The sequence below is a fragment of the Brachyhypopomus gauderio genome, chromosome 6, assembly GCF_052324685.1.
Source record: "Brachyhypopomus gauderio isolate BG-103 chromosome 6, BGAUD_0.2, whole genome shotgun sequence".
In the NCBI taxonomy this organism is placed as follows: Eukaryota; Metazoa; Chordata; class Actinopteri; order Gymnotiformes; family Hypopomidae; genus Brachyhypopomus; species Brachyhypopomus gauderio.
Window position 1 is genome coordinate 2,081,492 of NC_135216.1, and position 12,950 is coordinate 2,094,441.

At 45.6% G+C, this 12,950-nt stretch overlaps 1 protein-coding gene across 8 annotated transcripts in view; it reads right to left on the minus strand.

Annotated features, from left to right (window-relative positions):
• The window catches only part of ash1l (ash1 (absent, small, or homeotic)-like (Drosophila)), a 34,569-nt gene that overhangs the window by 20,610 nt on the left and 1,009 nt on the right, over positions 1-12,950 (minus strand). For 4 of the 8 annotated variants that reach the window (XM_077008096.1, XM_077008088.1, XM_077008091.1 and 1 more), the window contains 4 exons: positions 12,755-12,853; positions 7,803-8,573; positions 2,937-7,284; positions 142-841 (listed from right to left, as the gene is read on the minus strand). In XM_077008096.1, the coding sequence (XP_076864211.1) occupies positions 142-841; positions 2,937-7,284; positions 7,803-8,381 (5,627 nt within the window). In that variant the 5' untranslated portion in view covers positions 8,382-8,573; positions 12,755-12,853. Of the gene's footprint in view, positions 1-141; positions 842-2,936; positions 7,285-7,802; positions 8,574-10,003; positions 10,115-12,754; positions 12,887-12,950 lie in introns of all 8 variants that reach the window. The other 4 variants (XM_077008093.1, XM_077008095.1, XM_077008094.1 and 1 more) reach the window with 3 other exon arrangements.

Consider the following 12,950-nt stretch of genomic DNA (forward strand, 5'->3'; position numbering starts at 1 on the left):
TACTGGAGACTGAGAATACGCAAAAGCCTACCCTAATCAACTATTTTAACAGCAATGCACTGATAATTGTTCAATCAGAATTTTGCTATAAAGATGTAGAGCTATATAGTGCTCTGATTTATAATAAATAAAAGCAAACACCTCTGAAAACAGTGCATTTCCTCTGGAGTCAGCCATGGCGTTCCTCTTGTTGTTTGTGCTCTTGCAATCATCTCCTCCTCTCTGGCCACTGGCCTCTCTTCCTCCTCCTCTTCCTCCTCTTCCTCCTCCTCCTCCACTTCTTCGTTCTCCTCGGTTTCGTCCCAGCACTTTCGTTTCCGGCCCTTCCGCTTTTGGCCCTGCACTACGGACTCGATGGCGTCGATGACGGTGTCTGCGTCCCAGCCCACTCTGTGACGGGTGGGCAGCTGGAGGGTCTCCGTGTCGGTGGGCAGGCGTGGGGGAGACGGGGGCGGCGAGGGCAGAGGGTGTTTGCGGGGGCGCCCCGGGCCCCTCTTCTTCACCATGTTGTTGCCCGTACGTGCCTGCCTCTGTAGCTTCTTGGCCCGAAGGATCTTGTTGACGTGGTGCAGGTTGTTCTTAGGAGGGGGCGGGGCTGAGCGGTGGGACAGGCATGAGGGGGAGGAGTCCAGGCAGCACGCAGGCTGGGGCGGGCGGGTGGAGGGGCTGGCCTGACGACTGGAGGGCCGGGAGGCCGCACCCACCCCAGGTTGGTCTAGGCCGCAGTGGGAGAGGTAGGAAGTGGAGTGGGAGATGGACAGGGGCGGGTGGTGGTGGTGTCGGTGGAGTGGAGCATCTGCACATTCAGAATGACTGCCTCGAGTCTGCATGCCAGCGTTTCCTGCACAAACAGCAGAAGATGAACGAGGAAAAGTGAAGAAATGTTCAACATGATGCTCAAACGCCATTACAGATTTGAAATGGATGCAGAGAAGCATGTGCTCTCTGTCCTTTCCCTACATATGGTATGAACATGAGCTTGTTTGGACCTCTCAGAAGAGACAAGATGTCATACTGTGATAGAGTGGTAATTTACGGTGAGAAAATAATTCACAGTGAGCACAGGTGAATACAGCGTCTTCATAAGCACCGTGACATCAGATCATAACACAGGATTATGATTATGAGAGTTTCCTAATAATCCAATTTTCAATTTAAAAGATTAACTGGGCTTTAAAGGGATTGCAGTTAATGTTTTTTGTTTGCTTGTTTTGCTTCTAATGTACTTCTTGTGCACTGTAATTACTAAGGAGAAAGGCAGCTGATGAAATGTTTATGCACACTTCCTTAAAAGTGTTCATTTAAGAGTGTGGGCATTATGATTATCAATATGCAAAGTTACAGGTTAAATATTTTAGTCTTTACTACAGAAACAGCCAGGAATCCCATTTAAATTCACAATGGTGGCACATTTCCACATACAGTCATAGCCTGAATGGTTGACGAGGGACCAGTTCTATCACAAACACATTGGAGGGAATATCCAGGAATTAAAGATTAACATGAGCACTACTGGTTAAATGTTTAGACATGTTTAAGCATTTTTGAAATGTTTGATGTACCTGTCACTTTTCAACTACAAAAGAAGAGGTAGCTGCTATGTGGGGCACACATGTACACACATATGTACACGTACACAGCCTGAAATGCTGAAGACACAGTCTATATGCACATTATCTCTTTATCTCATTTAACACATACAACCAGGTCTATTATACTGAGTTCTCTCTCTCCCCTTCTATCTATACTTTATCTCTCCTTCCATCATTCCCATTCCATCATTGCACAGCATTTCCCTTCAGTCTTCTTCACCTCCTTAAATCACCTTAGTGGGCTTTATGTCCTTTGTTGATTCTCCATATTTACTCCAATATATTCCACTTGGATTCTGAACACCTCACTTCAAATTCATTGTTATATCAACGATAATACAACTTACCCATTGTCTTCTCATTCCTAACCCCCTCTCCCTTTTCACAATAATACTATTTTCCTCCACCATTCTTTCTTTCCCTTTATCCCCTTCTAACAGTCTTCTCCTGGCCACAGCAGCTCAGAGATGCAGTCAATGACCACTGATTGACCTCACATCCTGAGGTCTAATCCAAGATTTCCCTGATGTGCTTTTCACTGCTGTCTCATAAGGGACCTTCGTCATATGCACACAAGCATGTACACGTGCACACACCAATGCACACAGTCAATCTATGTCAGTCAGCATGAAAATCTCTGGCTCATTGCCCAGAGCACCCCATGTCACCTACCTCAGTATTATTACCTTTATGCAGGTATATGTCTGACTGTGAGCCTTCTAGTCTATGCACTAGAGTAAAACTCTGCATGTCTGTATATATTTGGTATACAGAAAATTCAACACACACAAAAATCCAACAGCTGTTGCTTCTAAAGGAGCCATTATTTTTTCACTCTTTCCCTTTTGTTGTTTAAAACAAGGTGTGGCATCAGTGATTGGGAGACATTTCAAGTTGCTGGCTTTTAGTTTGTCAACCGCACTGTCTGACTGTGTAACACTAAAATTGGCAAAGCCAGCGACAGCCTTTTCTTCAGTAACAGATTATCTATTATTGTGTAGAGTGCAGTGTAGCAAAGAATGCCATCGTCCAATCAAATTACAGCAAAAATTCTGTAGGACACAGAGGTAACTGCTATTTTTGGAATGTGACTACACTTCACTGCATTAATTCTGTAACCTTCACAATGTCAGACTGAATTTGGGTCACCTTAGAAAACTCAAACACTGATTTGCATTCATCACTTGTCGAGGTTTTTTTTAATTGCAAGGCAAGTCTATATAAAACAATACATTACTAGTGTGCACCATATATTTTATTATTATTTATTCTATGTTAACTACATGAAACACATCAATCGTTATTGGTATAGTGTTAATGTTAGCTTTGACCCATTAAACTTACCTGATTCTCTCCTCTCAGCAGAAGTGGAGAGATCCTTCCTCAGCGATCTGTCCAAACGTGTCAGGCTAGAGCTCTCAGAGTTTCCACCTTTCCTGCCTCGATTTCCCCTAAGAGAAGTCCGAGTGAGGGCAGAAGCAAACAGGTTGGTGTGGTGTGAGCCTGAATCCTCCTCTTCATTCGCTGAAGTAGGATCTTCCTCCTCACTATCTGAGCACCCCACTGGCTCAGGCACATGTCCATCAGAGAATGCACCTTGGCTGACGCTCTGGTTGCGAGAAAGCTTGGTGTAATCAGTATCAGAGGAGCCCATCCGGAACCAGGACTCCACAGGTCGATGCCCCCGATTTCCTCGGCCCAAGGACAGTCGAGAAGGTCCCAGACAAGACACTGATGCTTCTTTCCGCTTGTACCTTTCTGCTGAGGATGATGAGGAGGAAGAGGGAGAGTTGCCAGAGGTGGCAGTCACCTGCTTGTTGGCACTGGAGTCGGCAGAGCCATCCCGGCCATACCCACAGCGCTGAAGTGAGTCCATGCTCCCTCCTCTTGCCCCTCGCTCCCCTCTTCCCACTCCCATGTTTTCACCTCCACTTCTCCCTCCTCCACCGCCTCCAGCTCCTCCACCATCATCATCCTCTTCCTCTCCACAGCGATCACGATGCTTGTGCCTGTGCTTGTGTTTATGGTGCCAGCCAAATGACAGATCGGAGGACATAGCAGGGTAGAGCACTGGTGAACGAGTTCCACCTAGGAACTCTTGTCGTAGCAGCTTATGCTTCTTTTTGTGGAACTTGGAAGGGTTGAGAAGCAGGTGGGGTGGGTGATGGTGATGAACATATGAAGGTGGAGGAGGTGGAGGGAAGGAAGGGGAATGGTGCCCATGGTGGGGTGGGCCCGAATGTGGAGTCTGGTGGTGAGGGTGAGGGTACAGTGCACTGGCTGGGGGATAGCTCCGATAATAACCAAGTCCGAGAGGAGCAGAGGAGTAGGGGACACTGTAAGAAGGGTGATAAAACCCTCCACTGGAAAGTGGAAATCCTAGCCCAGGAACAAAAGGCACCTCTGACATTGACTCTCGCAGCTTGGGAGGCCTTCCACGTTTTTTCTTGAGATCAGGCTTACGGACATAGTGCAGAGAGTCACATGGGTAGGCTGGGTGGGGCGAATAGTACCCACTAAAGTTTATCCTGAAGATAGTAGGCAGAAGGTCTCTATGTAAGTAATGATGAGGTGGAGGATTGGGACCACCTCCTATGCTACTACCTGCCCGGGTGCTAGGCATGCCAGTTCCGCGGCTTGTCCCAGCTGCAGCTGTACCCAGTCCCAAGCTGCTGCCCAGGCGAAGCGCAGGTGTGCGGTGAGAAATTCGTATTTCAGTGAGCCGCACACTGATGTCATCAAGCTCAGCAAGGAAGTCTGGATCCTGTCTGCGTGAGCGCAGCTGCAGATACTTCTTCTTGCGTTTGCGCTTCTGCCTTTTCAGCTTGTCATAGCCCGGACAGCCATGTCCACGACGCTTACACTTATGTTTGTGCTTCTCTTTGTGCCCCACTAGTGCTGAGGGTGCAGCAACTGGGTGTGGTCGGCGTGGGTCAGGTGATGACATTGTGCCGAGTGGGGATGGTGTGGGTGAGGGGCGATCAAGAAGTACTGAGGACGAATGTCTCCTACTGCCTCTGGGATTAAGCCCCATCCCGATGCCCACTGATGACCCCATCATTCCAGGCATAAGCAGGCCACTGGGCATACCCTGTTGGACTCCCACCCCTGTTAAACCATTGGCACCTCCAGCCTTCTCACCACGATCTGACGTACTGTTATTATCTGTTCCAATGCCGCTGTCACTTGGCACAGTCTCCTCACTATGTGACTCACTGACTGGGGAAGGTGTGGCTTCCTTCAGTTCACTAAGAGGAGCAGGGGACGTGGGCAACAGCGGCCTGGGCGGCGAGAGCTTACGGTAATGGAAGTGCTGCCGGTAATGGTGGTGGTGATGGTGATGACCTCTGCAAGGAGGCTTTTTCTGGGAGTAGTGCGCAGCTGTGGATGCCCCCAGAGTACGAGGGGATGGCGCAGAAAAAGTTGGAGGGGTAAAGGGAAATGAGTGGTGGCCCTGATGGGAGTGACTGCAGTGTGGGTGGGGTGTGAAGTGCACTGAACCCGGCTCCACAAAGCTAGCGTCGCTAATAGGGCTTTGGCCCCCACTGGACTGGGAAAGTGATGGAGAGGGAAAAATGTCAGAAGGGGGCACCTGGTGCTGCTGGTTTTGTGAGGCCTGAGACTGATGCGAGTGGTGTGGGGAGGATGTGTTTGGGGTCAAAAATGCCTCGGGTGGTGGTGTAGGGGCACCTGGTGAAGGGTTTGATGGTACTTTTGGCTTGCGTCCTCTTCTTTTACCCATATATATTGTCCCCTTCTTGCTTACATTGATCTGAGGTCCCAGTTTGCCACCAAAAGTTGCTGCAAGTGTTGAGAGAGATTGTGTTGCAGCAGCCACTGTTCCTGACACACTTGAGCTTTTATTGATATCCTGCTCAGGTCCTGGACCTGACCCCAACAGAATTTGGCTAAGGAGCCGCTTCCGCTTTACTGTCTTCATTTTGTTGATCTTGCCTATTAGAGTCTTCATTATAAGCTGCCCATTGCCCTTGTTGCGAAAACCCTTGTCACTTGCAGAAGAATCCCCCGACTCTGGAGCTAATGTTGGGGGCTGGGTCTCCTGTGGCAGGGTTGGAGGCAAACGTTTTGGTCTTCCTCGTTTTCTTGGCATGGGTTTAGGAAGGTTCAGGTCAATCTCAGGGTGCAAAACAGGGGGATCTTGCTCCTCTTTGGACTTGAGCATGGAATACACTTTTGATGGGACAACTTTGAGAGGTGGTCGACCACGTGCAGGTGCATCCAATCTTGGCATTTTAGATTTAGGACGGCCCCTTTTCTTAGGTGGGGGTGCAAAAAGTTGGGAGACAACAGGGGGAACACGATTAGCATTGGGGGGCCTACCTACAGGCCGGCGGATTGGAAGAGAGGGAGCAAGACCTGCAGGCAGTGTTGTGGTGGACTTGGGTTGGCTAGGAGAAGTATCATGCATTGGCCTTTGGGAGCGGTTGACTACTCTGGTCCAGCGAGGTCGTCGACCTCGGCGCTTTTTTAGAGGCTTGGAGTCAAGCTCTGCAGGTGATGCAGGAGAAGCAGGCTCAGGGTCATCACAAAGCGGTGCAGGACTGCTGCAAGAACCAGAAGGCGAAGAAGGAGAAGCAGTGTGTTTAATGGACTCAACTGGACTTGGCTCTCCATTAGCACAGCTGTCCTGAATGGGACTTCTCTTAGCTGGGCTTGAGCTTTTTCCCCTCTCACTTGGAGGTACTAAAACAAGTCCCTTCTCTTTACTATCTAGCTTCCCTGACACTGCTGAGGATGAACATTTGCTTAAATCTCTGAGATTATCAATGTCTTTGTCCCGCTCATTCTCTTTCTCAATAATTTCCTCTGTTTGTAAGGGACTCACTCTGATTCGTGAACCAAGGGATGTAGGCATGTTCACACTCCCTATCCTCTCTAAGGAGGAAGAGGATGAAGAAAGAGAAGGTGTGGAGCAATGTGGAAGACAGTGCCCAAGACGTGACTGTGATTTAATTCCATTACTGCCGTCATTGCTGTCATTTGTGATGGTTGTCAAACGACTGTTGCCATAAGAAACTGCAGGAATGTTGGCGGTGCTGCTGCAGTTGCTACTGATGTTGCTACTTATAATCCCCTTTGAGAGTCCATCAGCTTCCTCTTTCCTAGGGATGCCAGATAACTTCTCCAGGATGCTGTCTTTGTTTCGCGAGCCATATGGACGGCCAGGGGGGCGTGACACTGGTGGGGGAGGAGAGAGGTGGACTGCTCTGGAATATGTGTTCCTGTTGGCCATAGCCCGCTCAGGCCGCTGCAGATTGGAGATCAAGGGAGGAGAACTGCTGTGTGTGGAAGCAGGAGACACTTTACGGGCTTTGGGCTTAGGACACTTTGTAGGTGGGCAGGTGGCTATGAGCTGTGCAAGTTTCTCAGTAACTGTGGGTGCACCCCAGTTCTGAACTCCTTTCTCTTGCTCCCTCTGGCTGTCAGTGTAAATGTACTGGGTGGGTTTTGTGACCCCATCAATCTTGGGTTCCTGTGGAGTTGAGGCAGTGGGGGTAGGGGTGGTTGGTGATGGTACTGTGGGGATGGATTGGGGTGTGAGGCTCTTCTTTCCAGAGGAGTGTAATTTGTTGTCTGCTAGAGTGCGGTGCAAGTTAAGGGGTCTCTCCGAAGATGAAATGGATTTTGCATCTGCCTTTCCTTCTGATTTACAGGCCAGCTTCAGAGGACCCTAATGTGGGGGAAAAAACAACACATGAGACACTGGAAATTAACATGTAATACAAGAGCAAATTTTTTATGTGCTATTGGTATTATTCACTAATTTCAAATTGTAGTCAAGTACACATAAAATTGCATTTAGCTTAGAACAAACTTCTCTCAGTTAAACCAAGTTCCAATGTATTAGCAACCTAAGACCAAAATGGAATTAACTAAATACCACCAAAACCTTTGTTCAGTAATGTGGTGAACAAAGTGAACAGGCGGCAGAAAAATATAAGAACACTTATTAGAGATCATGTCAAGAGAAGATGACAAAAATAGTTTGTCGATGTGTATCAGGCAGGAAAAGAGTTCAGCCAACCCTTGCCAAAATGTTGGTCTGGCTCTGTTAGCCAGTCTGTAGCAGACAGCTTGTTGTGTGATTCCTTTTAGTCTTTTTCTTAAAATATCAGAAAACACTCTCCCCCATCCTTCTCATCCTTACAATCCCAAACTGTGATTCTGAATAATATTGAGCCCACTGACCCTTTTAGCTGGTGTACTCCCGTTCACAGGAATGGCAGGGTTGGTTGAAATGGGTGGAGGAAGAGAAGGTGGGGGTGCAGTAGCAGCTGGAACGCTCGATAGCTGAGACGTTCCTTGGTTCACGTTGGAGACCTTCTCTGCTTCCTTAACATGGGGGGGACTAGGGGTGTTACCACTGCCATCGTGGGGTCCTCCGCGACGACTACCACGTCCCGCTCCACGACCCCCATGTCTAACAGTGGCGCGAAAGGCAGGCCTGCATACATAGTTCTCTAGGATTTTAGGAGGCTTCTTCATTCGTTTGGCTTGGAGGCCTATCTTAAGCTTGACATTGCCCTCGGAGTAGCTGGTCTCTTTGACAGAGAACTGAGGGGACTGTTGCTGCTGGTGATCGCTGGCACCACTCTCAGGGCTGCAGAGGTCGGCTGGCGCCCCATCTCTGTCCTTCTCTCGCTTTCTCTTTTCCTCCTCGTCCTCTTTCTTACCACCTACTGCCTCTTTTTCACGTTCCACTGGTATTTGGGTATTTGTAGGGAGAGGGGGTGGAGTGGTGGGCCCCCCCTGTGTCCTCTGATCCATTGGTAACAGGGAGGGGTTGAGCAAGACACAGTGTGTTCACAAGCAGTAGTTCTTAATAGTGGGGTTTGCAGAACTCCAGCAGCAGAAGGAAAGAGGACAGAGGGAGAGGGGGCAGTGGTAAACGGTGAGGAGAAGTTCTTGTTGACTGCAGCAGTGTCGTCCTGTCCTGGTCACCCAGCCCTCACCTTCAAACTGGGGAAACAAACACAGAACAAAGGTAAGAAGGGAAGTTCTGCCTTGTGTTGGTTTTACCTAAAAGGCTCCAGCATTATTGCCATATACCTCCAGCATTATAGCCATATACCTCCAGCATTAAAGCCATACACCTTTACTGGTGTTCAAAATGTTAAGGATCACCACAATTTCAGGTATAGCATATAACATTATGAAACATCTTGACAACAATTGAAAATCAAGTTAATTTCTTAAAATAAACAATATTCAAACCCATGTTATTTCCTAAAACATTCTCTCTTTCTCACTCTCTCCATCACAGATGTTTGTTTCCATCTTAGCTCTCAATTTGTTATGCATCGTCTTCCAATGTTTGTCAACAATCCCAGAGGACTGGCAGCTCATTACAGTGATTTCACTTTCATAATAATGTGTTGTTTTCACAGAAGTGAAGAACAGTGAAGACAGTCTAAATGTGCATCTTTTCAGAACAATTTTTGGATCAACTTGAGCAATAATGACAGGAGTACACAAAACAGCACAATTTACATGCTGACCATATAGAGATTCATGTTTTTTCACCTATGACATATGTACAGAGGCAACTTCAGGATTTTGTTATTTTTTCATCACAAAATCATTATTGTGATAACGATTAAAAAGAACATTTATTGTGCAGCTCTACTTTAAAGGTCAAACAGTTCCCCTATTTGATACCATCTACAGAAACAAAACCCACTCTTTAAGAAACTAAACTGTGAGTCTATGTCAACATATCCTATATTAATCTAAAATTTACCTGTAGCAAAAAATGTCTTTTTGACATTTGAAAAGTATTTTTCAAATCCAAAGCCAAAACATCTAAAGATGCACAAGGGAGACACAGGGCAGATTAGAACTGAAAGTCTGCCAGCATGAACCACAAACTTTTAGTGTCTGCAGTCTGCTGCCCATCTCACCAATGTCAGTTTCACATAGTAAATTTGATTTTGTGACTCTATAATAACTATGAACATCTGGCCCTTCTCACAAAACTCCCCTACAGTCATTATCTGAAATAGCTTTTAAAGGAGTATTTAATCCAAAAATGTAATCATTGCTAATAAATGACAGCTGGTGGGTACCAGTTAACATGCTGAAAAGGGCTATGTCGTTTCCACTAAATTTCATTAATTTCAGCCACATTACCATTTTTAGACAAAGTAGTCTTTTATGAGGAAATAATCTTTAAAGATTTGAATTTCTCAACAGCAACAAGTACAAACAAAAAGTAAATACTAACAAATAGCCATTTGTTTCCACTTGTACACTTCTGAATATCACAGTAGTCAAGGCCTATGAACGCCTGGAATGTTTTATTAGAGGTATCATGGAACCTAATGGAAGTAGCTCCCTGCTACCTCCAAACCCCCAAATCCAGCCACACAGTGATTTAGCACAGGGCTTGCCTGGAGCAGGTGCTTTCTAAGGGTGAAGTCATTGAGAGGCAAGTCAGAGCTGTGACCTCAGCACACAGGGCCCTCTGGGAGTCAGCGGATCTGGCTGCCTGTTTCAGCCCTCTGCAACAGCCAATCAAAACAAGACGAGAGACCAAGAAAAGTGGGCAGACGAAGTGAGAAGAGGCATGCAGACTGTTTCTTCATGGCCCACAGAGACAACAAGCCATGCCTATCAACATTTCTTGGATCATCTAAATTGTATGCTTATGAGCATGGTTGTTTAATGACATGGACATGGATTTTATCAAATCTGATAGAAAATATCATTTCATTAGTTACTGCATTCTGTGAGGGAACTTGTGTTCTGCAGGAACACTGCCATGATAAACTGTGGGTCAGAACTTAAAGAGTTTTGCCCTAATTTCCCCACACCCACGTTTCCCCACACTCACATTTCTATGTTTACTACAATTACTCACCCAAGATCTCTCAAAACCCAACCGCCTTGTTTTTGTCAGTGATCCTCCATTTCATATACCACCTTCCCAAATTGTGTCAGGTTTCTTTCTCCTTCACTACGTCACCCCCTACACCATCTTCCCTCCCTATATGTCCTTCACTACGTCACCCCCTACACTATCTTCCCTCCCTATATGTCCTTCACTACGTCACCCCTACACCATCTTCCCTCCCTATATGTCCTTCACTACGTCACCCCCTACACCATCTTCCCTCCCTATATGTCCTTCACTACGTCACCCCCTACACCATCTTCCCTCCCTATATGTCCTTCACTACGTCACCCCCTACACCATCTTCCCTCCCTATATGTCCTTCACTACGTCACCCCCTACGCCATCTTCCCTCCCTATATGTCCTTCACTACGTCACCCCCTACACTACCTTCCCTGTCATTCTCCATTTCCTCTTACTCACTTATACTCACTGTCTTTTACTCACTTGGAAAGTGCACTATACAGCAGTCAAAGTGGAATTGGTGTGTTCTTGCTAATCAAAAACACATTTTCTCCAGTGCAACCTTCCTCCTTCTCCTTACTCTGTCTGTCCCACCCTTAGTGACAATCATTCTCCTATTTCCTAAGTGTTCTAGGTCTTTATAAATTTATTTGTTGCAGGGATAAGTCACTTTACCACACTCCCCTTAAAGGAGTACAAGCATGTAATGTATAACGTCTGAGGACAACTACAACCCATGTGACTAGGTTTCTGCCTTCTTTTGATAGTTTAACAAGTTCAAAAATCCTGTTTGAGAAGCACACTAAACCTTTGTATATTAAAAGCATTCTTAACATCAAACATCACAATTTGCCACTTTTTCCTGATACAATGTCTGTTGACTGTTTTTGTAAATAAAACCAAAACCATAATGTAACTTCATTGCCAATTGTTTACTTTCATTTCGTTGGAACCTGGTTTTCACTGTCACTCTCTAGCAGTTCTGCACACGGTACGAGCCACAGACACTTCTCTGACAGACTCTCCTTTGTCACGGTCTGTATCCAACTGTACCTACTAAGTACTGAAACAAGGTAAGGAGCATGCTGCTGTCCACTCCCCCGTCACCCACACACATACATACACACATTTGAACACATTGTGGAAAAATGCTGAAACTGATTTTATTCTTGCTATGATGGCTATCTTAATTGCTTAGCAGGCGACATGCCAAAAGCAACCAAAAATTATGACAGAAGTCAATGAAACCCCTATCGTTTATCACTTTCATTAATCAGGAGTGTTTTGCAGGGTATATCACATTACAATAGATTTCGTTAATTAAGTGAATGTCTGTTTAAAAAACAATGTATATTCTATTACTAATGGGCAAAGCCGATAAATGCTTTTTCTGGAACATACTGCAAAGTGTGGCTTGATTAGCAATATAGTTTAATTCTTTAAAGAAAAGCATACTTAAATCCATTATTGAGAGGACACATGGGTTTGTGATTATGTTCATAAATACACTATACTTTAATTATACTCTATGCTTGGATAGATTGTGGTAACCAGAAGGTGCAGGGCATCAGATGCTGTTTCCTTGACAGCAAATAGCATTGCCCTGGGTCAGAGGTCAAAGGTGACTTAAAGGTTTCAGACATATTATGTTCCATCATGTACCAATGTTAAGAGTCCAGTCATGAAAATGTTTAATCCCAAGCAAACTCCCATCATAGGGAACACGTGCAGTGATGCACTACAACTGAGGATGACTTCGTGCTATACAAAATCCAACGTGATTCAACTCGTCACTATACAAATATCGTATACTGACAGCTGCTAGATCACTGATTAAAACACCGTTATAAATCTCTACACAAACAGCCATAGCTATACGAATTTCCGAGAACTGCACAGTAGCAGTTTCAAGTAATAACTTTAAACCTGTGAACTCTGAAGTGAAACCAACACATGCACACCAAACATCTGTTCCTAGTACTTTAGTATGGCTTATATTATCTGTCGTTAACGTAGAAAGCTGTCGGCCAGAATTCCAACAGCATGCGTGTTCAAGTATTGAATCTTTAACTGAATTAAAAAGTGTAATTACTCTAGTTTCTTGCCTGCCGATTTTAACCGTTTTGGCAAGTGCAGATGAAGCCATAAAAGGTACAGAAACCCACGAACATGTTGATCCTAAATACACACTGAGCTTCAAGTTCAAATGGATCAGCATGACACAAAAGTCGCTTTACGTGTTGCAAGCTTACAACGCTTTAATAAAAGGTTTTAAAAACTCACCGTGATTAACGGTCTAAATCGGCGATCACATTATTCGGATCAAAATCCGCTCTTCGTGTGTCCCAACATGGTTCCTTCTGGAAATGTGTGTTGAAACTCCTGATGTCCCGACACATGAAAAAAAAATCAAAACTGCGAAGGAAAACAGAGCGCAGCAACTATGTATGATATAAACCATTACTTATTCTGCAAACGT